Raw genomic sequence first — 24,005 nt, 5'->3', positions numbered from 1 at the left:
TTCGTTTCCATGCGGTAGTGTGGTTTTCAATGCTCTTCCGTCATGCCCATCATGCACATGCCCATGCCCGTGTCCCCCTTGTGTGCGGGGTCACAATGATAACCGTGTGGCAGCAACAGCATAATTTATGACACACCAAATTGTGAATGGCAGCAGCCGTTGCCGCAGATGAAGAGCGCCAAAGCCGCTGCGATAATTGAATAATCAGCTTTGTTGCCCAGCAGGCGAGTGCGCGACCCTCCCCCGAGATACACTCGCATGCGGCACACAGATACAGTATCCAGAGATACTCGTGTCGTCCCCCATGCCCACCCGTTCTGGAGCGACTCAACCTCAACTCGTGGCAAGTCCAAATTTGTAGTCAATCAAACAGTCACTTAATCATATCCATCCCCTCGCCCGGGCTGTGGGTGTTAATTTATATTTTATTTATGTACATTTTTTTTTTAAAAAAATTCTTTTTATTTGCGCCATTTCGGAATAAATGCTGCATTATGCACAGCAAAATCAAGCAAAGCGTGGTTCGGGGTTGTCGGCTTTCGACGGTTCGAAGCGTGCGCGGACTTTCCTTTTTTTTTTCTTAAACAAATCTTTTTTTCCACAGTTTTACAGTAAAAATTACATTTTAAAATTTTTTTGATTTTTTTTTTAATTTAGCTGGCATTAATTAAATATTTAACTGGTAAAAATTTAAGAAGAGCTTTTAATTTTTGTTGTTTTTTTCCCTATTAAATGTTGAAAAAATACCATATGAAAATTACAAAAATTGTACTTGAAAAACAGAAAAAAAATACTGCAAAAATAAAGTACACCATAAAAACAAAAAAAAAAACCTGTGGCATTTTTTTTTGTTATTTTGGGTTAAAAACGATTGCCACAGATAGATGGCGCAGCCAGCCCAAAAGTATGCAGCAAAAATTAGAATACATCCTCACCGATAGAGGGAGCCACAGAATGGCGCCTTAGTAACGGTTTTTCAAACAGAGGGAGGACTGGAAGCATTAAAATCGGATTTAAAAATAAAATAATATTTATTGCTTTTTACAAAAACATAAAATGGTTCTCTGGTTGGCATTCGACATAAGATAGACTCTGACTATTTACAGCTGATTATTGCCGATACTCGTACATATGTATACATATATATATGTATGTGTTTTATGTGGTATGTGGTATATGGTGTTGTAAGGAAAGATATCTTGACATTTCATTATCAGTGTGTAGTGTGTATGTGTATGGGTATGGGTGTGGGTGCTGGGGGGTGGGTAAATGCTGCAACACTTACATGCTAAAATGCTAAATAATATAGCTAAGAATATAGCTAGAAATTCCTACAGACTACGAAAATTGTACAATGAAGTTTGCATTTAAATATTCTGGTTTTCGTGCGCTCTCTCTCACAAAATGGCAATACGAAATATGTGTGTATATGTGTGTGTGTGTGTTGTTTGTATGTGTGAGTGAAATTGTGGTGCATGTGTATGTGTGTGTGTGTGATTGTTTGTGCACTTTACATGGCAGCACCATTGTAATGCTGATACATCTCGTCCCAGAACCTCTGTCGCTCTGGCTCCGGGTTCGTCTTCATGGCAAGCGTTCCCGAGATGTCCAGATAGTTGAGACTGTTCATCACATTCGATGGATCGATGGGCGCCCACTTGGTGGTCAAATACGGATCCTCAACATCGGGCGTGGGTGTGCTGCAGTCACAATCAATTGATATTCACAAAACTTTGACACGGGACTCTCTAGGACTCACCCGTATTTGGCGAAATTCGTCCACATGCGCACCATGCGATTCTTGACCTGCACCTCCAGCGACTTGGGGTCCAGGCTCAGGTTGAAGAAGCCAAATTTGAAGAGATATCCCAGCTCATCGCCATGACACACCCCCGGCCGGGGAATGCCGAGCATCCGCTTGTACAGACCGAGAGAGCCATCGAAGGAGAAGCGGTACATGTAGACAGGAGCACGCCCATATTTGGCATGGTTGCGGGCTGTGCGGCGAATGCCTTGCAGGAACATGAGATCAGTGAGGAGCTGCAACAGGAGATTGCAGTGCATTCGAGTTCGTGGATTGATGTGAGTGCACTCACCGCTATCATCTCATCGACGGACTCGAGGCCCACGTGCTTGTTGCCCAGATAGAAGGAGCGTATCTCGCGGGTGACCCTGTCATGGACATCGGTCGCATTTAAGTCCTGCGGCACTAGGCGTCCAAAGTCGTTCTCAATTATGCCCAGCAGCTGGGGATTCTTTCGCAGTCCTGAATCAAAGATAGTTTAGTTCGTAAAGTACTCTTACCCTTACTCTTTCCCCACACTTACTTCTTATGAAGAGCATTGCTTCGTGGGTGTTATAGCCCGTCATGTAGGCCACGTCGCTGTTGAAGTTCTGCTCGTTGTACATGTCACTCGGATGCTGGGTGATGAAGGGCTGCTCGTAGAATTGCTCCTCCTCAGAGTCCTGGTTCCAGTAGCCCTCGACGTTTGGCACAAAGGGCAGCCCGATGTTGTTGCGCTGATCCTCTGCCGTGATGGTGGTCGGCGCTGCCTCCACCAGCTTCATCGCGGGCACGCGACGCAGAAAGTCCAGGATATCCGCTGTTCTGTTGGCGCCCACGTAGCCCAGATTGGCCGCCAGGCGGGAGGCTCTCTTGCTGGAATTGGCGGACATGGACCAGGGGTTCAGGGCGGAGCCACTCTGCGAGATGGCGCGGTGGAAGAGGCCCTTGGCCATGGGCGACAGCAGGAGCAGCTGCACCGAGGAGCCGCCTGCGGACTCCCCGAAGACGGTCACCTGTGCGGGGTCACCACCGAAGGCGGCTATGTTGTCGCGCACCCACTTGAGGGCCAGCACCTGATCCTTCAGTCCCTGATTGCCGGGCGCATCGGGTCCGGCGGTGAGGAAGCCCAGTGGGCCCAGTCTGTAGTTGAGCGTGACGAGTACAATGTCCTCCGCCACCAGGTAGTCGGGTCCGTACAGGAAGGCATTGCCCGAGCCGAAGGAGAAGCCGCCGCCATGCAGCCACACCATCACTGGCCGCCTGCTCTGCTCGCTGGACTCCTCATCCTCCTTGGGCATGCGGGTGGTGAACACGTTGACGAACAGGCAATCCTCGTCTCCCTTGAAGGTGTCCAGGATCATGTTCTTGTGCGGACAGCTCTGGCCCTCCCGCGAGGCATCGCGGATGCCAGACCAGGGCTTCTCTGGCTCTGCCGAGCGGAATCTGTGGGAGTATATCGTAGTATCAGCTGCTTTGTGATTGTCTCGGATTGACGCACCTTCTGGCTCCGATCGGCGCTGCTCCGTAGCGCATTCCCTTGAAGCTGTAGTAGCCTCCTCGCTCTCCAGAGCGGTACTGCTGGTAGCGTCCCCTCACCTTGCCCAGTGTTGTGGTGGCCACAATCTCACGCTCCTTCTGCTTGAAGGGGAATAAATGTTCATTTAATCTGGGGTAACTCAAGTCTATAATTGCTTATTAATGCAGTTGCCAAGAATGCAGCGTTGCGCAGCGAATTTGCATTAGAACCGGCACTGATGGAAGTGTGCTAAGGCGCAAGTGTTGCGCAATCTCCTCGGTCAATGGCCACTGATCGATGGCCAAAAATAAAAAGCCAGTTCTCGCCTCCACTCAGGCCTAGAATATGCTTGGGGCGGTTCTCAAATGTCAGCTCTTTCTTTGCTATTGATTCGGCCTCAGCCCCAAGTTGAAGTTAATTTGGCTGTGGCTGTTTCTCTTTCTGCTGCAGCTGCAGCCTGGCCATGTTTGGCCAGCTGGTTGGCTGTCCACGTTCAAGTTGAGATTTGATTGGGTCAAGCTGATTTATACATACATACATATGTTTGACAATGCTCGACGCAAGGTCGCCAGTGGCTTGAGACTCACCCGCAGAGACCGCACCACCTCCTGAACCACGCGCATCGCCCGCGATGGCAGCAGCTGCACAAGGGAGTTCGGATGCGATGTCAGGGTCTTCCAGGCCGTCGTCTCCTGCAATTACATAGAGATTGGAACATTGTCAGCCAAGTGGGGCAATTTTCAAAAACAAGCAGATCGCCCAGTCCAAGTTCATTGGGTCCGTGTCCGACGTTGACAATTTTTGGGGCTGTCCAATTTGAAATGATGTTAACTGTTAACGGCCAACCTTCACCGACTGCGGCTGCCGCTGCTGCTGCCAAATGAAATTTCATTTAATTGAAATGCCATTTGCATCACTACACTCGGACATATGTAAGACTGAACTGCCGGACAGCTGGACAGCTGGCGGGAGGGCAATCAACAACAACTACAGTCACGTGCTGCCAGAGGAAACGATCGCATTAGCCAGGCCCCACAGACCACAGACTCGCACACGGATACAGATACAGATGAAGCCAGAGAGGCAGTAGAGCCACAGAGCTCCCATTAAGGTGTGTGTCTCGTAGTGAATCATGACACAGTTAGATGACGATGATGGCTTTGCTCTGGCTATTGCTGTGCCTTAGCCTTTGCTGCTGTTGTGGAGCACCGAATAACCAACGGCCAGTTTCAAGTTCACATTTGATGGGTTTTTATGCTAATTACATTTGCCAGATACCCTCACAGAGTCGACATTCACTCGGATGCTGCGAATGGAGTGCAGACACCATGGAAGGGTGCTTCAGTGCGCGAGAGGTATTCGGAATTCGGTCAAGTTGTGTATTGGCTTTGCATACGAAATGATTTCGTTTCGTATCTGTATCTTGGGCTTATGCTAATGTGGGTGTAGCTGGTTTATAACAGTTTTCAATTGGGCTCCATTGGCATCGCCGTTTGGCTTTAATTATAACTGTTTAATGCGCTTGTTAGCTTTTGTTCGTTGTCCAAACAAATTGAATGTGGCGGATAAGGCTTTTAAGAAGTGGGTCATTGTTCAATTGACTCGAAGTGTGGCATGAAATGCCTTAAGAAAGCAATTAAAAGCACTCTGCTTAGGTTGCCTGTCAACTGCGGTATGTAATCCGAAACGAGACCTGCAATCTGCCCGTCAATCTGTGGGCTTGAGCTTCCAATATCAGATGCAACTGCCAATACAGCTTATAGCCCATTTTCGAATATGGAAATGAGTGAGAGCAGCAGACACATCCCATCATCATCATCATCATCATCATCGTCATAATGCACTCCCAACTGCACTCGCATAATATTTTGCCACTTACAATGCATCCATTATGTAATGGGCGCTTTCACGCTACGCTCGGAATCCAAAAATAAATGAAATGCGAAATGAAATGAAATGCAGGCCGGCAGATCGCCCGCCGTCGCTCTACATACAATGCTCGAACGGGTGAAATAGAAAGTTACAAATGCAATTGTCTGGACTGGACTGTTGCATAAGAATTATCTATAAGTATGGCAAACAAACCGTGGTAGAACGGGCCATTTGCTGGATTCCGCGCATGTCCAGTGACCCGGAAGAGCTGTCCGTTGCGCCAGTTGGCGCTGATGATGTTGTTGTCGATGTCGTTGTTGTTGTCGTTGTGTCTGTGGATATTGTTGGGGCTGTTGTTGTGGATGTGGCGATTAAAAAAAATGCTCTGGCTGGCAAATCTTGCAAATCACCGATAACCGACTCTGACTCTGACTCCGACCCCGGCACGCCCCAAACAGCGGCAGGAGGCTCATTTGGGGACTTTCTCTCGGTTTTCATTCGATTGCCGGATTCCCTCGGTCGCTGCACACAAATTGCAAAGACAATTAGAGCAGTGGCCAGCACAAGGCCCACGATGGTAGCTCCACAGGCCAAATGGCGGCGACAGGGCATGACGATGAGCACAGGGGGGACACGGGACAAGGGACACGAAACACGAGACGTGGACACAGATACGGAACGGGGAATTTTGTTTTATGCAACCGACGACAATTGTACAAATTTTCCGTTTGCTGTTTGCTGTTGCACGTTGCAATGTAAAACCTATAAACTTTGATTTATTGAACTCCAGCTTTGCCCTCCTCAATGATGACGTTTGGCACTGTGGCAGTGAGACAGTTACTGCAAAATGTGTGCGCTGTCTTCGTTTTCGCGTCCGTTCCAATGTGGCTGCTGCACTCGCTGCTAGTTTCGGGACCAACTGTTGAGCTGGGGGCACAAACAGCGCTTCAAATTAGATTCCACTTGTTCCTCGTTTTTGTTTTGGCCCGCCAGCCATTACAATACCCTGCCAGTGGTGGATGTGATGGGGTGTTTCAGACTAGAGATTTTCTAGCATCCGGAGCCATGCGGTGTGAGGTGAGTTATGAGAACTAAACAAACCCACTTGTTGCACAAGACTATAATTATTCTTCCATCAGCATCAGACACCAGGGTATCGCCTAGTCCACTCTTGCTCTCGCTCTGCACTGTATACTTTGTCTTATTAGAGTTGCACTTGTTACTCGCATTGTCTATTTGCTGTCTGTTTTAAACACATTTTTTTGGTTTTGGTTTTGGCTTTGGTTTATTTTTAATGGCTTGTTTTATTGCCCGAGTTATGTAAGGCACGCAATGGCTCGGTGCAGACATTGGGGCATTGTTCGGTTGTTCTCTTGTCGGTTTTATCAGTCAATGTTATCCGACCGGCAAACGGAAATGCTGTTACATTTTAATGACAATATTTATCCAGAGTTGGTGTTAGTCAGGGGCATAATTTGATGATTGAAGATTTAAAGCTTTGATAATTCGTTTTATTTTTAATTTGCTGTATTTTGAATGTGGGATCCTAAGGTAAGGTAAGGTAAGGTAAAGGTGTCACGTGATGCTATTTACTAGCAGTATAAAATGGGTGTGCCAGGGAATTGGCAAGTCGTCTTTCGGCTTTTCTACTGGCTTACTGGCTTAATGTATTCGTACAGTCATCAAGTGCATAGCTTGAATATAAAATTCTAAAGGCATACCCAGACGGATGCGTTTGGCTTTGGATTTGATTGAAACAGAGGCGTAGTCGGCGCCCAGAGTAGGTTGCAGCACAGTTACGTTTTGCGAGTGATAAATGTGACTTGTATTCTTTAGTTGACCTCCCAAACAGAGTCAGTGTTGTGTGATTTGTGCCACTGCCTGATTCATTGGCAGGTGTCAAACAAACCACTCACAAGTGTCTGCAAAAAACTCATGGGGCTTGAGCGGAACAAATGTGCGAAATACACATTCGCTGGCTGTGGCCACTGGAATTGGAACTGATCAGCCCCACCTTGTGGGCTTTTCGGCACTTTGACTGCTTGGCTCATAAAACCCATTAACAGGCACATGTAAATGCAGTCTGTGGGGGCACAGAGCAATCAGAAAGTGCTACCGCAGACAACTCGGCGAACAACTTGGCCAAAACAGAAGACGATAACTAGAGACAATGGGGAGACGTTCATTGCGGGTACCTAAACACCGCAGCGACGTCAGCTCAGGTGTTGAGTTACCTTTTGGGGCGGCAGCAAATTTGCGACACGATGTCAAAGTCACAGACACGCGCCCAGCGCCCAGCGCTTTGTGGCTTTGATTTTAATGCAAACCCGAAATGGTCGAGTCAGCCAAAATGTACAGCTCAGCCACGAGCTTCTCTTGAGAGAAACTTAATTTATTCAACACATTCTTAGCCCTAGACAGGTATTTCCTGGGGGTTTGGACTCACCTTTAGTTGGTTGGAGATCTTCCCGGCACGTGCTATGGCCGTGCCGAATGTGGACGGGGCGATGGCAATGGAGGTGCTCTCCTCCCACAGAAGAACTGTCACCAGGGACAGCAGCAGCAGGCACAGCATCGAAGGCGGGGGTCGCGGACCCGCTGACCGTCTGGCGGATATCATGGTGCGCTTGGATCTTGGCTGTGTAAACAGATTCGAATAATGCATTAGTCGCTTGTCCACAATCGGGTCTAATGTGTTTGCAAAAGCGTCGTCAAAGCAGAATACCGAACACCAAACACCGAACACTGAATAACGAATAACCAACAATGAATACCGAATCGAATCGAGGCAAGAGCGTAGTGCGCAACGCTTCTGAGCCAACTTCTTGGTCATGGCCAAGACAAATACGCGAATGTCAACCGCTCGAGAGACAGCACAAGCTGAGCCAATCTTGTACGAGTACTTCACTCCAATCCAATCCACTCCACTCGACGAGAGTTGACTTAGTTTTCCAGCACTCTCTGGGGTCTGCCAGTGGTCTCAATTTGATTTGCGTGCGATTATTTTCGAATTTGTTCACTCTGTTTGTCTTGGACTAATACAGCCATTATTCAATTTGGTGTGGTGTTTTTTCTTTAGTCGCCTACGTGAGGTCACTTTATATTTTGCATGCTCACAGGGCGTATGATTAATTAGGCATTCATTTGATGTGTTATATCGTCGGTCGCTGTTGCCGGTGCTGATGACTTTAAGTTTATTTCACATTATTAATATATAGTCGTATACATTTAGGTTTTACATAAACAGACAGACTCAATGACAATGGGCTAATTGAATGGCAAGACCGGAAACCGAAGCGAGAAGGTCTCAAGCAGCGATCGAACTAGCTTTCGGGGCAACCTTTATTCACATCAACCTGATATAGGTAGGTGATAATTCGAGCTAAACGATGTTTCCTCTTCCTTAGCGCCCGAAGAAATGCGCACAAAAGCCATGGCACGCCCACCCATCCACCACGAGAGACTGTTAAGCCAGTAACCCACTGCTACTTCCTACTTGCTGAAGTGCGACCAGTCTTTCGCCGTCTCTCTCTACCTCTCTGTCTCTCTTCGGGCCATTTATCGTTATGACAATGCCATGGTAACACTTGCACTTTCGTTGAAAGTTGTTTGGCCAGCTGCAGCGATGGCCAAGAAAGAGAAAAAGATCAAGCGGAACAGAGCACAGCCCACCGATCAGCTGTGCGCACTCTTACTCTCCCGCTCTCTCTCTTTCTCTTTCTGTTTGCCATAAATCACAAATATCTGCTTATTGGTATGGAGATATGATTACCACAATGCATGCCTCATATGCAAATAAGGGTCTGCTCGAACTTTGCGCAAGCCTGCATACAAATGTTGTAGCAAATCGATACCGAAGCCCAAAGAAAATAGCAATCGCAGAGAATGCGGCAATTTTGTAATGCCCTGACCAATTGAAGACCCAAAGAGCGAAAGAGGTACGGGTACGCAGTGACAGGGAGAGAGATAGAGAGAGCCACAAAATTAGCAGCAATGAAACGGGAAATTAACAGAAGCATTAACAGAGGCCAAATGCAGGTAGCAACGGCTGCAGGAAAATCGGCAGCAACCACCTCAAATGAGCATGAAAATGCAGCTTAACTGTGTGGGGGGAGGGAGAATCCACTACCAGCTGACTGCTGGCTGCTGGAAGATGGAGATGGAGCGGGATCTGAAAGCTGGAGCTGCAAATGGCATGGGGATTGCAGCCCAGACTTGGGATACAGACTCGGCGCTGAGACGCGGAGCTAAGACCCGGGGCCCGAAGCACGAAGCCGGCCAGACGAGCTTACGACACGTTACGTAAGCGGCGAGCAAAACAAAAAAGGTAAATATTGGATGGAAAAAAGTAAAAATAATCATGAAATAAATAAGTCAAATAGCTGATACAGCGGAAAGGCATTCAAAAAAGAGAGAAATTGCCAGAGAAAAAGCGCGAGATATAGCGAGAAACAAACCGCCCAAAGAGAGGTGTGAGAAAGCGAGAGTTAAGCGGCTGATAACGTGCCGAAGATGATGGCCCAGTATTTGGCTTGTGCAGGCGTTCAAGCCACCAATTAACGGTAAATTTCGCTTGACCCATTGCATAAGACGCCGGCGCAGCCAAAAACGGAACTAATCCGAACAGTTTGGCAGGCAGCGCAGATGTATTGATGCTGGGATGGACTGACAAGCTGCCACACAAAGTATTGGAAAGGCATGTGCCATTGAGAGGAGCCGGAACGCGAGAGTATGTTGACGTTGACGCATGAAGTTTCATTAACAAAAGCTGTCTGTACAAATATTGCAGCGGACAAAACAGATAAATATTTGACACACATTTTTTTTGGTTGAACCCCGGCTCAACATGACTCAACAACCTCAACAGCAGCCCACTGCAATGCTCAATTTTCCGAAGATTCGACTTGGCCAAACTGTTTGCACACTCAAGTAAATATTTGCACAATTTCAATGGCATTCTGATGGGATATAATCGGGAATACTTCTGCCATTGGGGACACATACACAATTGCTGGTTAAACACTTTTCGATGCACTCTCTCATTAGGTTTTCTGTTAAGCAAGTTCAAGTTTGATTTCTGCTTTGGACTCGAATTCGGTTTTAGTTTTGGTTTCAGCTTTGGGTTCAGACTCGGACTCGTCTTGCTGTCGCGTACCGTACCGAAAATATTTCGTGCTTCACGTTTGACTGTCGCCGACGAAGTGAAGCTGGGACTGTGCAGCGGTGCGCTTAAGCGGCAAATTGCTCTTACTTATACGTTAACCCCTGGTGTACGCCCGACCCGATCCGCTCTCCGTTTGGGCATGCATATCATGGCCAGAAGCTGTGCAAATATCCCAAACGTTTAACACCTGAGATGAATGCATGCTTGGAATAACTTTCGTTTGGGTAACCAATTCTTAGCTTTCATTAGAATTACTCTTACCTCAAGGTTGGGCACTCTGACTGGATAAATATGGATAAATATTTGCAAATTATATTTTCATTAGATTTGACTTACTATATGTATATATATATCTGGTGAGCTGGCTAAAGCGTCTTTCGGAAAGAGTATTCCACCTTCTGGTTTCATTCAATGCCTTTTGGGAACTGCCTACATACTTGTGTATGGGTTTATGGACAGACCTAGCTGAATAACAGCAGTTTGTGAAAAGCAGAGTTTCTATGAGCTTGAATTATGGCCGCACTCATTTCGAGTCCACGCCGACACGCCGGCTCACGCATATATTATGCAAAATTATATCTACATTTCAATTTTGGCAATTGGTTCGGTACCATAGCAAACAGGCTAATGACAGCTGCGTATTCTTGACCAAAATCTAGTTGTTTGGCCCTATTTAGTCATTTGAGGCACGCAGCCGGAGAGCTCTCGCTTATCTGAAACTATAGACACGTGCAATGAGGCGACGCGGCCGTTTATTGTCACCACGGAAAAGCAGTTGACACTGGACAGAGATGTGACAGAGAGATGGGACAGGTCGCCGCATCGCTTCACCGTTTGAGATCAAGGATGCAACTAATAATCTGTGGCACAACAAGTCAAGGCGAGGCGGATGGACAGACAGAATGTGGATATATAAAAATAAGCTGGCAATGGAATAAACAACTGTAAAGGGTAATTCAAGCTCAACAATTAATGGCAGACATCTGATGAAAATGAACTTTTCACGAGCTTCAACTAATTAACAAAGTGATTGCCTAATCAAATGATCAAGTCACTTGAGCTGCAGTATTAGCGAAACAATTAAGCGGGGGATTCTTCCGTAGGGCCATTAAGCTATCAGCTCTTAGAGCTCTTTGACTCTCGGACTGGGCTGGTGACCTCGTTGGGCTGTTCTCACATCGCCGCTTTACAGGCGGACTTAGCCAAGCGCAGATCGTAAACAAAAGAATGCCACAGCACTGTGCAAATAAACCTCCAAAACACAAATGAAAAATGGAAAACGAACCGAAAATATCAGCAGCAGCACGAGAGATATTCATTTACACCTGTGTTCATGAATTCATATTTTGTGCATTCTGGCAGCGTGCCTGCCAGTCTGTTGTTCTGGCCCCGAAAGTATGTCAACGTTTGTGGTAATTATTCTACGCAAATATTTGATTTGATTACTCTGGCATGTCCCTGGTCAAAGGGTTCAAGAGACTACTCTTGATATATCTAGATCGAACCAGGAAGAATACAAATGAGATGAAGATTTCACCGCAAGCAAAGCTCCGCTGACGCGTCGCAGGTGAAAGGCAGAACCTGTACTGGAGGCTCGTGTGGCAGCCACAGCCCAAGGACAGCTACAAGTTTACAAAGCTCTGACGTCAATTGGTTCTTTGCACTCAAAAACAGTTAAGAATTTCCACATGAGCAACGGAGAGCAAACAGAGAAGCTTCTCATTGTGCGGCAGATAATAATATATAGTATTCGTACAGTTCACATTGCATACTATAGATAACTCAAGTTTCATTCATAATTTCAAATAATGACAACAAATGCTGGTGGAATAGTATCTATTTTAGCTGATAAGGCGCAACTTCACAGGAGGTCGGGCATAGTAGCAAACAGTTGTTCCGATAAGGTAATTATTGTATATATTTATCTACAAATTTATGTTCCACTCTTCATAGTTTCTGGCAGTGTATCCAGACTTTGGTATGTATCGTGGATGGATTAAGTTTATATTTAAAATGTGTGTATGTACGAATGTAGGCATGTGTAGCAAAAACTAGTTTATACGTATACGCACACGAAATCTTAATATGAGAAGAACAGCCTAAAAGTATGCACCACTGAGAATCCCTCAAGTGCAGTTAATTTAATTTATTATACCCGTACTGAAAAAAGAGTTAAGGGGTATATTAGATTTGTGGTAAAAGTGGATGTGTGCAACGCAGAGAAGGAAACGTTTCCGACCCCATAAAGTATATATATTCTTGATCAGCATCAATAGCCGAGTCGATAGAGCCATGTCTGTCTGTCCGTCCGTCCGTCCGTCCGTCCGTCTGTCCGTCTGTCCGTCTTGATGAGCGCCTAGATCTCAGAGACTATAAGAGCTAGGGCAACCAAATTTGGTTTCCACACTCATGTGATATCACACTGCTACAAGTGTATTTCAAAATTTCGCCCTGCCCCCTTCCGCCACCACAAAGGACGAAAATCTGTGGCAGGCACATTTTTAAAGATACGATAAAACTAAAAACGCATTATCGTAGAGAATGCCCATATCTACCAGATTGCTGAATCTGAATTAGATCGGATCATAATTATAGCCAGAATGAAGAAATTAATTTTCAGATGCTTCCCCTGCCCCCTCCGGCAAACAACAATGCAACTCATTTTCCCTCTCGGTCGCACACTCTGCCGCGTTCAGTCCGCGAGCAACCCCTAGCGGAGGAGATGTAGAATCTAAATGGTACATGTACATTGTACAATCTACATGTTAGATGTAGAATATACATTGTAGATGTAGATGTAGATAACAGATGTAGCAAAAAAATGTAAAATGTAAAATTTTTTTTTTATTCTAAAATTCTAAAAAATCATATGCTCAAAAATGTATATGCTGACAGAGTACGGGTATAAGTAGAGTCGCGTCCCCAGAAGCGACTCGCACGTTCCTTCTCGTTTTCTTTTAAGTAGCAAACGTTTAAACAATTAATTACATCAGTAAAGTAAATAGAACAACAAAATAAGAGCAAATTGCTTCTGCTGTTTAAACGTTTACTACTTAAACGAAAATTAACTGATAAATTAATTAGATATTTTGCGACTTGCATTGCCGTCACGCATTTATTTCGATTAGTAATAAAATATTATTGGGGAATTCACAGTCCCGCTATCACAACCACTTACAGACATACATCTAAAAAAATATATACTCTCAGTAATGTATTAGTCGCTGTCTTCCTTGATTTATCTTGACCAGCCTAAAACCCAAAAAGATCACAAAGACAGCGATGAACCCGAAGCGGAGGCCCAGCATCAGCATGTTATCAAGGCTGTAGTAGCGCATGAACGAAACCTCCTCGATGTTCATGCGCATATGGGAGGCATGCTTGTGCCGTAGGGCGTACTCCGTCCACCAGACGGCAGTATCCAGGGGACTCATGGGCCGATCCTTGAAGCACTGCGATAGCTCCTTGGCCTTACGCGCGTAGCGTGGATCCTCGATCAGGGCCCGGATGGTGGTGGTCAATGAGTCCACCGTCAGGGTGTTGATATCGAGGCTCTCAGCTATGCCGACCATCTGCATGCGCCTCATGTTGCCGAACTGGTCGAAGAAGACGGGCAGCCCAAGCATGGGCACTGCGCTGTGAACCGCCTCTATGGTGCTGAGGAGTCCACCGTTGGTGATGAAGAGCTTGACATTCGGATGGCCCAGCACCTGGCGCTGTGGAGGCTTATGTATAGTGTAGATGTTATGCGACCTATTACCCGACGTCTCCACCTCTCGTTTCCAGACGATGCGCTGCTTCAGCTTGGAGAAGGTCTGCACCAGTAGCTGCTGCATGGTCTCGGGCAGGAACCTGACCAGGATCTCCTTGCCCATCGAGAAGTAGATGACGCCGTGCTCGGCCTCGTCGAGGAAACGCTGCAGCTCCTCATCACATGGCTCTGGGAGCTCGCTGAGGTGCAGTCCTGCCACCTCGATGATGTTGGGTACATTGGCTCGCACACGGCCCATGCTGAAGTGATTGTTCATCAATATCACTGAGAACCTGGCCCGCAGGTCGTTGAGCTTCTCGGGGGGATAGCCGAAGAACTGCTTCAAGAGCCGCAGCTGGCCCGGCCGGTAGATCAGGTGCTCTACGAGCTGTTCCTCGGTTATGTAGATCCAGTTGTACCACCTGCTCAGCAGGGAGTTGTCCCAAGAATATCCTGCGGGCGAGATGGGCTCATAGACACTGGGCGAGGGATTTCCCGCCAGGTAGTCTACCGCCCAATTGATGCTCACAGCCGAAATGCCCATTATCGGAGCATTGTAGAATCCAGCCAGCCCAAAAAGGGCATCCATGTGCACAGTCTCCAGAGTGATTATGTCGAACTGTTCGCTGCTGTTCCGAAGCATCTGTTGGACTCCTGTGTCGCTCAGAATCGCGTAAGAGATGTTGTACAGAGCCTTGGAGGTTAGATAGCTCTCGGACCATTTGCTTGAAAGGAATTCCATAAGCAAATCGGAGTCAATAAGTTCTGCAGAAGAGTATCCGAACGGTAATTACAACGATGTTCTGTATACATGTGTTGAACAACTCACCCTGAGTTTGGAAGTCCAGCATCGGCACTCGAATGTGACGGACTCCCTCGATGTCACTCGGCATATTCACTGGCGTTATCATCGTCACCTTGTGGCCGCGCTGGGTGAGGGCTCGCATCAGGGGATTGACCAGCTTGAATGGCGAGGGAAACCGGTACGGAAAAATCGCCAATATATTGGCCGCCAGTGCTGACTCCAGGATGAGGAGCAGGGAAAGCGCTAGCCAAGCACTGCCGAGGCGCATTTTCACGTTTTTTCTTCGTCGGTTTCTGGTCCGTACATGTCGCAGCTCTGCACTGAAGTGAATGGCAATCTAATCTAAAGTTCAGTGCCAGCACAGAGAGTCACATTCGAATTACAAGCCATAACAATAAATACGCTGATAGCCGATATCTGCTGATAAAAATTTGAAATTAGAGAGAGAGAGAGGAATTTGATTAAAAGCGAAACCACATCAGCTGAATGCCTCCCCTAAGAAACTTTTGCAAGATACGTTTTATTCCCATGAAGTTGAAGGTGCACTTTTACATTTTTTGTGGTCCCCCAGAATGACTTTTACATTTTTTTGTGGTCCCTCCATCTTCTCCAACTCCCCCGCAAGGTATATAAAAAACCCGGTGAGGCCGTGGCTTAGTGATTGGTTGGGAACGCTGGGGGTCGAACGCCAACATCCCGCCCCCCTTTGCAATGTATTGCAACTTATGGGGAGTCCAATGCTACAGAAATGCTTTACGGCCGGCACCCGCCCGACAGCGTCCACCCGAAGACGGTGTGCTGTGCAACAGGGAGCCCCTCGGCACTCGGCAGCATTCCATCGCGGATGATGTCACCATACACGTCCGCTCCCAGAATGAGAGCCACAGTGGCCGGGCGATGAAAGTTGTCGTCTGCCAACGTTAGGTGATCGAATTTGCTCCGTATGCGATCACTGATGGACGCGGAGGGAGTTCGCAGATGCAGCTTCGGGTCCACCTGGAACACGACCTCCAACTGGAAGTCCGGGGACATCGGTGACCGGAGCACTGCTGCACAGGCTTCTTCATCCCCGATCATGGACGTGCGCAAATGGAAGGCCTTGGCCAGCGACGCGTTGATCGCTGACATGGGGCGGCAGGGGTCGATCAACGCCCGGGTCTCATAGGTGGTGGTCCCGTTGTCGACGGTGACGCTTGCGGTCGGTAGTACCTGCGGGTTGCGGTGCTGCAGCAGTGTGGTCAGAGTCGGAGGTCGGCTGGAGGAGGATGCCGAAGTCCTCGGAGAAGTAGCCCGTCGATCAGTCGCTGTGTCCCGCGTTCGTGGTCGGCGGGAGGCGGAGGATGCCGTCGTCGGAGCTCGAGGTCCAGCTGGTGAGGATGGTGTGACGGATGTGGGGCGACGACGAGTTGTGTCCGGGATATGCAGGAGGGTGTGGTGGTGCTTGTGGCAATGCCGACACCGGTCTCCGCTGCGGCAGTCGCGTCCCGAGTGCTCATGGGCTAGGCAGTTGGGGCAGTACTGATTGATGAGTGCCGCCCGCAACCGCTTTTCAGCGCTTAGCCGCAGGAACCGCCCGCACTTCCTAAGAGGATGGACGCCTCGGCAGACTCGGCAACGGTAGGACATAGTACCTCGGGTACGTCTGCTGTCGTGAGCTTGGCCCTCGGTGCTTCTGCGTTGGGTGCGTGTGGGCTGCTGGGGTGCCATCATGAGACCGTGGCTGCGGAAATCGGAAGTGAGGATTAGTAATGATGTGCAGGAGAGTTGTACGGACGAGTTGTGCTTAAGCCTAAGGATAAGAAGGCGGATACTTATGGATCGGGTAGTACGCGGGAGTAGATGGACTGGATCTCCGACTCCATAGGCAGCAGGACGACCTTAGTAATCGGTCTTTTGATAAGGCCTCGGACAGTGTTAAGGTCTATCACACGGACCTTATCATCGGGCCCAGGGTACGTTTTTTGTACCCGTCCGAGACGCCATTCGTGAGAGGGGATGTTATCCTCCTTGATAACAACGAGGTCTCCCACCTCTAGGTCTCTTGTTGGATGCTGCCATTTGGTTCGCTTGTGCAACTCTCGTAGGTACTCCGTCTTCCAGCGCGAACAGAATTGCTGGTTTAGAGCCTGGAGATGTTGCCAGCGGTTCAGGATGGAGGAGGCGCTCTCTTTTATTTCAGGCTCCGCCACGGAGAGTAGCGGCCCGCCGATCAGGAAGTGACCTGGGCTTAGAGCTAGCGGGTCATTCGGGTCCTCGGACATAGGAGAGATCGGTCGAGAGTTAAGGCAGGCCTCAATTTTGGAGAGTAAGGTGGCGAACTCCTCCAGTGTATATTTGGCTGTACACATCGACCGTTGGAACAGAGTCTTGAAACTCTTCACGCCTGCTTCCCAAAGGCCACCCATGTGTGGGGCTCCCGGAGGGATGAACCGCCACGATAAGCCCTGCTGACTGTATACCGCAGAAGTCCGCGTTCGGATGGCTTCGAGAAGATCTACAGCCAGAGCACGAGATGCGCCGACGAAATTCCTGCCGTTGTCGGATTGGACCTCGTGAGGACACCCTCGTCTCGCGACAAAACGAGCGAAAGCGGCTAGGAAGGTGTCAGTGGATAGGTCGGAAGTGGCCTCTAGGTGGATGGCTTTCGTGGTGAAACACACGAACACGCACACATAACCTTTGGTTATGCGGCATGCGCGCCCGATGAAGCTCTTGACGTCGAAGGGACCGGCAAAGTCGACTCCGGTGTATGTGAATGGTCTGGAGAATGTGACTCTTGTGGACGGGAGGTCCCCCATTAACTGGGTCTGGAGTCGCTTGCGATGGATTACGCATACCTTACAGGATTGGATCACCGCCTTCACTACGTGACGTAGTCGAGGGATCCAGTAAGTTGCACGGAGAAGGCGAATGACCAGCTGGTTCCCACCATGGAGGACTATGTGATGAGTGAAGCGCACCAGCAGGCGAACGAGGAGGGATGCGGGTGGCAGTAGGATTGGATGTTTCTCGTTGTAGGACATGGAAGCGGAGGCTTGGACTCGGCCACATGCTCGCATGACACCGTTCTGGTCAATGAATGGATTGAGATTCCGTAGGGAACTCGATGCAGGGAGAGGACGTTTGGTTGTAAGGCACCGATGTTCGTCCGCATAGTGCATGCCCTGCGTTGCGATGGTAACGGCTTGCAGTGCGGCCGCTATCTCTGCCCCGCTTACCTCGTTGGAATTGTGGACTGACCCTCCTCTGCATCGTTGGATGAATCGCTGCACATAGGTAAGCACGCGCAAAGCTCGCCCGAGATCCGAGAATCGGCTGAGGATGTCAGAGGATGTGCTACTTGTATGCAGCACCTTGACTGCTCGCTTCTCCAAGTCAGTCTCCGGGAATGGGTCCAGTGGACACGGCCACTGTGACTGCGGAAGACGCAGCCACGCAGGACCATGCCACCACATGTCGTTCCCCGCGAGGTCGATGGGTCCTATACCTCGGCTGGCTAGGTCGGCAGGATTGTCTTCCGATCGAACATGACTCCACAGCTCGCCGGAGTTGCAGCGCGCTATCTTGGCGACTCGATTGCCCACGAACGTGGTCCATTCGCACGCTGGTTTGTGCAGCCAGGCCAGCACAATGGTAGAGTCGGTCCAGAAGGATACCTGGCTACTGTCTAGCGGCATCTGTGGAAGGATGGCAGCGGACAATTCTGCCAGAAGAACCGCTCCGCACAGCTCAAGTCGAGGCAAGGATATCGTCCTCACGGGGGCCACGCGAGTCTTAGCTGTCAGGAGAGAGCAGAATATGCCATTCGGCCGCTCCACTCGGACGTAGATCGCCGCACCATAGGCACGCTGAGACGCGTCGCAGAAGCCATGAATCTGCACCTTGGCAGTCGGACAGACGTGGATCCACCTTGGTATGTGGATCTGCTGGATGGCCGGAAAACTCTGCAGGAAGGTCTCCCACGTTTGACGCAGATCGCCAGGAAGGTCCTCGTCCCAACCTAACTCTCGTAACCACACCTCCTGCATGAACATCTTAGCTTGGATGACAAAGGGGGCAAGCCATCCCGCTGGATCAAACAGCTTCGCAATCTGGGACAACACATTGCGTTTCGTGCAGGATTCCCGATGGATTAATTCGGGAGGGACAAAGAAAAACTCGTCGGCACTCGCTTGCCATCGGATACCCAAGGTCTTTGCGATACTGCTTTCTTCGAGCTCGAGGAAATCAGCTCGCAGTAAGTGCTCGCGAGGGATGTCGCTCAGCACGCCCTTCTGATTTGCGGTCCATTTTCGGAGTGGAAAGCCGGCGGAATCGAGTGCTTCTCGCAACTCGGCGATGGCGGAAATTGCCTGAGGCTGGGTATGTGCACCAGCTAAAACGTCGTCTACGTACATGTAATTGGCCAGGATGTCGCTTGCCATTGGGAACCGAGGATGCACTTCCTGTGCAAGTTGCCTTAGGACGCGAATGGCGAGATATGGCGCGCAGTTGACTCCGAAGGTGACCGTATCGAGTTCATAGTCGCAAACGTCCCCGTTAGGATTGCGAAAGATTATCCGTTGGTAGGGAGTGTGTTGTGGCGCCACGAGGATCTGCCGATACATCTTATTGATGTCGGCGTTGAAAACGTAACGGAATACGCGCCACTTAAGGATTTGCGTGGTCAAGTCGGACTGAAGGACTGGCCCTGAATGCAATACGTCATTAAGGCTTCTTCCGTTCGAGGACGGGCTGGACGCGTTGAAGACCACGCGCACCTTGGTCGTTGTGCTTTCTGGCTTGAAAACGGCATGGTGTGGAAGATAGAAGTGGCCGGAGTCATGACTAGGTGGAACCTGTTTCATGTGGCCTAGCTCTAAATATTCGTGAATGACATCGTCGTACTGCTTCTTGAGAGGCAAGTTTCGCTGCAGACGCTGCTCGTTTCTCAGAAACTGGGCGTGGGCCGAAGGCCTCGAGTAGCCCAAGTCTATCTTTTCCGGACATTTGAATGGAAGAGTGACGATGTATCTCCCGTCGGGAGCTCGCTGCGTGGTCTGGAGAAAATTTTCCTCGCAAATGGAGTCTGACTCGCTCGTAGGTCTCCCTGGAAGGTCCTCCACCTCCCAAAACCTTGTGAGAAGTTTCTCGAGTCGGACGTCAGAGCTGACCGAGATCTTCGTGGTGAAGGAAGAGATGATTCGAGACGAGTCAGCTGCGACAGGACCGGATAGGACCCATCCGAAGATAGTCTCTTGGCCCAAGAGCGAGCCACAAATGTTGGACCGGAAGCCGCTTAAAAGGATGGATGGAAGGATATCAGCGCCTATGAGCACGTCTATCTGCGCGCTGCGATGAAAGGAGGGATCCGCTAAATGGAGTTTAGGAAGGTCTGTCATGTAGTTCTGCGGTACAGGGTATGACGGGAGGTTACCCGCCAATTGCGGAAGAACGTACGCCGTGGTCTCAACCTGGAGGCCGGGCCTTAAGGCGGAGCCGATCGTGAAGTGGCAGAGTTTCTGGGCCTTGGCCGCTACCGTTTGACTCAAACCAGAGACTTGAGCCTGGACGGCTTGGAAGGGGGGCCGAATGATTTTGAACATCCGCTCAGTAATAAAGGTGGCCTCAGATCCGGAGTCGATCAGGGCTCTAGCCTTGTATCTTGTGCCGGCATGACAAATGTCCACTATTGCTGTGCCCAGTAGCACCTGGTGTACATTTGTAGCGCAATAGCTCTGGACACGGGCTGAGTCGTTGGACGAAGGAAGAGAAGAGGAAGTGGACTGTATGGTGGTAGGGGCTTGTGTGGTGTGAGGACTGGGAGCATCGTTGGAGCCACTCGGAGTCTGCTCGCCCCGATGAAGGAGGGTGTGGTGTCGTCCACTGCACGTACTGCAGTTGTACGCGCTGGTGCAGTCCCGGAGTTGGTGTCCTCGCGCGAAGCAGTTTAAGCAGAGTTGTTTCTGCTGAATGTAGCTTGACCGTTCCTGTACGGTCAGGCGAAGAAATTCTGGGCATGATCGCACAGGATGGTAGCTCCTGGAACAGAGGTCGCAAGTGCGCGCCTTGTTGGAGATTCTCCCCTCAAAGGAGTTCACTCGTCGAGGTGCAGGAGTGGGAAGGCTCGTACGGGAATTGTAGTGCGGCTCGATGCCTGGATGACCGTCCTCGGTCGCCTCGAGAGAGAGGTATCTCTCCTCTAAGAACTTGTTCATGGCGCGCCAAGTCGGAACCTCGAATTTATTCGGAACCGATTGTTCCCAAAGCTCCACGGTCGCCTTTGGTAACTTCGCGGTAATGAGGTACACCAGCACGCCATCTGCAAAGCAGCTGTCGGTGGACACCTCGGAGTGCTGAAGGGTCGTGAGGCACTTGTGGACAGACCTCTGGAGCTCCTTTAAGGCGGCTCCAGATTCCGATCGGATGGAAGGCAAGCTGAAAAGGATCTTCAACTGGGCCTTGAGTATCAGCCGTTTATTTTGGAAACGCTCACGAAGGTGGTTCCAGGCAGATTCAAACCCATCATTCGTAAGCGGGGCCAGTGCAACTATGTCGTGGGCTTCACCGCTCGTTTTCTGGTTGAGGTGGTATAATTTCTCCACCGGAGTCAACCTGGCGTTGTTTATGTAGATGGCGGTGAATAGGTCTCGGAACGTGGGCCACTGCTGGTAGTCTCCACTGAAAACCTCCGTGTCGCATGGGGGAAGGCGGCAACCGTTGGACATTTGCACCTGGACGGCTGGTTGCGCGGTCGGAATGACAGTTGGGGGCTGGAGATGGTCGTTGAGTTCAGCTAAACTTTGCTCGTACACCGCGTAACATTCATCGTATATGTCTTGGACCTCAACTTGACCATCCGGATCCTCTGTTGCTAGAAGTGCAGAACAGGCTCGATACTCCGATTCGACCTCCAACCACATGCCTCGGATCTGTTCCCGGCGGACTTGAGAAAGAGAGATGGTTGGGGTGCGCGCATCAGGAGCATTAAGTTTCTGGTCAAAGTGAGTGAGCCGGCCTGTAGCCAAAACAAACCTAGACCGTGCAGAGCTGGCGGCAGATTGGGCCATTGTTCCTGGAACCGTGCACGTGGATGGTGAGGGACACAAGAGGGTGTCGAATATGGAGGGGCAGACCTTGGAAGTGGTCGGACCTTGCGGGCGTGAGGGCGAACGCGACGACGTGGGTGTAGTAACTGCTGCGGAAGAGCTGGGCGGCTTGGCGTCACTCTGCGAGCTTACACGCTTTAGTTTTTTGCTGACTCTCTTTCCACCAGAAGGCATACTAAGCTGATGGATCTGCTATGGGAAGAGTTCGCAATTCCTGTGGTACACGGAGGGAAGAGTGCACAGGCGGACGTTGAAGTTGGACTAATACTCGTCGCACACGTAAGTCAGAGGAATTTAAATATTATAATATTTAGTTGCGCACTCGTTGGGTGATTTTGTTGTCGGAAGGAAATTTATTAATTACCAAGCAAAATATAATTATTTTAGTCAGAGGAATTTAAATATTATAATATTTAGTTGCGCACTCGTTGGGTGATTTTGTTGTCGGAAGGAAATTTATTAATTACCAAGCAAAATATAATTATTAATGATAAATTAATAGTCCTCAACAATCATCACTTTTTAATAACAACAGCGATCAATTATAATTATTAATCACATGAGCGGCAGCAGCCTTGCTAAGGTGGCAAAAATAAAAACACGAGTACCCCCAACCTGTATACATTTATCGATCTTGGACTATCGATCTCAACATAAAATGTACACAACACCAAGAATGCGTATTTGCATATTTATGTATTATGTATGCATGTATTGTACGCCGGCGCAATCGGAAATAAAATATTTAATGGGTTAGTTTATATATGCGGGCAGATGTTAGTTAATGATCGTGTAATTTGTTTTAGCCGTGCGATTATGTATGGATGTGAAGGTGCTTATAAGCCGGTGAAAATATATATATACATATGGATGTGAGCGATGTATGTTATGTGGATATAATTGTAATATGCGCAACAAATAAACATGTATATTTTCCTTGTATTGGCGTTTTATGTTGTGTGGGACGGATTGTGTGCACATACATATGCACGTACTTGCACCTGTGGAATGGCGACGGATCTCAGCAGCAGTACATCTATTCATACATATATGTATGAGGTGCCTGTTGTAGGGGGAGAAAACTCGCTTGGAAGGATTCCGGGAGACCGGTAGGCAGGCAAGAGGACCAATGGAGTAGGCAGCATGAGTGGTTTAGGCAATTAAGAGCGATAACAGGCTTTGGAGTGCCTATATGGGGTGCCAGAGTTGGCGGAAAATGGGACTTAGGTGATATGTACATACATATACTTGGATGGAGATGCAGATGACGGACGGAGTGTTCTCGAATGAGCAAAGCTGGTACTTAGCTTGGATTCTGGTTCCTCAAAGTTCCCGCGCTGCAAGCTGGATCGGAGGGGGGAATCTCTCCAATGCTTAATTTATCCGGCTCGAAGGACCAAAATGAAGGTGCACGCAGGCTTCGGGGGGAGTCCAGAGGGCGACGTGGGCGATCTCGGGGGAAATCGTTAGAAAAAAGAACACAAGTATGTCTATGCAAGATACGTTTTATTCCCAGAATGACTTTTACATTTTTTTGTGGTCCCTCCATCTTCTCCAACTCCCCCGCAAGGTATATAAAAACCCGGTGAGGCCGTGGCTTAGTGATTGGTTGGGAACGCTGGGGGTGGATGGCCTAAACCATCTATTAGTTTTCAAATGTACTTTGCGGTTACCATAACTGTACGATTTCACATCTCTGCTATAATCTATTTTGTTCTCTTAGCTCAATTCGGGGCCGTTTGTGGCGCTTTTTGTTGCTCTAACTGTTACTCTAACGCCATCCATTGGATAATATCAATGGCCTAAAATTGTACAGTTTTAATTTATTTGCAATTTTGGTACCTGACTTAACGTACTTAATCCGAAATAAAGTTTAAAAATAGATCCTCTCTTTCCTGTTGATTGATTTGCAATGGCTTTAGCCTTTTGGGAAACAGCCCAGCTTCAGAGTTGAGTACCCGTCCAAACAAAGTATGGGGCCAATCGCACGCATGGCCCTGCAAGAATGTTTGGCTGTTTAACA

The 24,005-nt window shown here is 48.8% G+C and overlaps 3 protein-coding genes across 6 annotated transcripts; all 3 read right to left on the bottom strand.

Moving 5' to 3' along the window:
• Positions 1 to 1,016: 1,016 nt before the first annotated feature.
• Positions 1,017 to 10,384, bottom strand: LOC111065487 (esterase B1). 4 transcript variants are annotated; one of them, XM_022353696.2, is made up of 8 exons: positions 10,179 to 10,384; positions 7,621 to 7,812; positions 3,890 to 3,994; positions 3,285 to 3,424; positions 2,328 to 3,229; positions 2,097 to 2,266; positions 1,760 to 2,040; positions 1,019 to 1,700 (listed from the first exon to the last, which is right to left on the bottom strand). In XM_022353696.2, the coding sequence occupies exons 1-8, from the start codon at positions 10,215 to 10,217 to the stop codon at positions 1,511 to 1,513; spliced, it is 2,019 nt and encodes a 672-aa protein (XP_022209388.1). In that variant the 5' UTR covers positions 10,218 to 10,384; the 3' UTR covers positions 1,019 to 1,510. The 4 variants fall into 4 exon arrangements, with proteins under 4 accessions (XP_022209386.2, XP_022209388.1, XP_022209389.1 ...); XM_022353697.2 differs by having other exon boundaries at positions 10,335 to 10,382; XM_022353694.2 differs by lacking the exons at positions 7,621 to 7,812; positions 10,179 to 10,384 and adding an exon at positions 5,388 to 6,084 and having other exon boundaries at positions 1,017 to 1,700; positions 3,285 to 3,421.
• Positions 10,385 to 13,434: 3,050 nt separating this feature from the next.
• LOC111065545 (UDP-glycosyltransferase UGT5-like) lies at positions 13,435 to 15,218 on the bottom strand. Its single transcript, XM_022353772.2, has 2 exons — positions 14,919 to 15,218; positions 13,435 to 14,854 (listed from the first exon to the last, which is right to left on the bottom strand). The coding sequence occupies exons 1-2, from the start codon at positions 15,160 to 15,162 to the stop codon at positions 13,545 to 13,547; spliced, it is 1,554 nt and encodes a 517-aa protein (XP_022209464.2). The 5' UTR covers positions 15,163 to 15,218; the 3' UTR covers positions 13,435 to 13,544.
• Positions 15,219 to 16,393: 1,175 nt separating this feature from the next.
• LOC121404255 lies at positions 16,394 to 23,600 on the bottom strand. Its single transcript, XM_041593560.1, has 2 exons — positions 18,113 to 23,600; positions 16,394 to 16,614 (listed from the first exon to the last, which is right to left on the bottom strand). The coding sequence occupies exons 1-2, from the start codon at positions 22,154 to 22,156 to the stop codon at positions 16,477 to 16,479; spliced, it is 4,182 nt and encodes a 1,393-aa protein (XP_041449494.1). The 5' UTR covers positions 22,157 to 23,600; the 3' UTR covers positions 16,394 to 16,476.
• Between the last annotated feature and the right edge of the window lie 405 nt (positions 23,601 to 24,005).

Source organism: Drosophila obscura, unplaced genomic scaffold, assembly GCF_018151105.1.
Source record: "Drosophila obscura isolate BZ-5 IFL unplaced genomic scaffold, ASM1815110v1 contig_192, whole genome shotgun sequence".
Classification (NCBI taxonomy): domain Eukaryota; kingdom Metazoa; phylum Arthropoda; class Insecta; order Diptera; family Drosophilidae; genus Drosophila; species Drosophila obscura.
Note: the sequence above shows the minus strand (reverse complement) of the source record. Positions and strands in the feature narration are given on the sequence as shown.

What these genes read in the sequence shown, in the direction of transcription:
- LOC111065487 (XM_022353694.2), bottom strand. Translation starts at nt 5,786, where the DNA reads ATGCCCTGTCGCCGCCATTTGGCCTGTGGAGCTACCATCGTGGGCCTT. An exon ending in AGGTGGTGCGGTCTCTGCGG is followed by an intron (nt 3,422 to 3,889) that starts GTGAGTCTCAAG and finishes CCCTTCAAGCAG; the next exon opens with AAGGAGCGTGAGATTGTGGC. An exon ending in AGCAATGCTCTTCATAAGAA is followed by an intron (nt 2,267 to 2,327) that starts GTAAGTGTGGGG and finishes TCTTTGATTCAG; the next exon opens with GACTGCGAAAGAATCCCCAG.
- LOC111065545 (XM_022353772.2), bottom strand. Translation starts at nt 15,162, where the DNA reads ATGCGCCTCGGCAGTGCTTGGCTAGCGCTTTCCCTGCTCCTCATCCTG. An exon ending in GCTGGACTTCCAAACTCAGG is followed by an intron (nt 14,855 to 14,918) that starts GTGAGTTGTTCA and finishes ACTCTTCTGCAG; the next exon opens with AACTTATTGACTCCGATTTG.
- LOC121404255 (XM_041593560.1), bottom strand. Translation starts at nt 22,156, where the DNA reads ATGCCTTCTGGTGGAAAGAGAGTCAGCAAAAAACTAAAGCGTGTAAGC. An exon ending in CAGTCCACAATTCCAACGAG is followed by an intron (nt 16,615 to 18,112) that starts GTAAGCGGGGCA and finishes CGATTTCCGCAG; the next exon opens with CCACGGTCTCATGATGGCAC.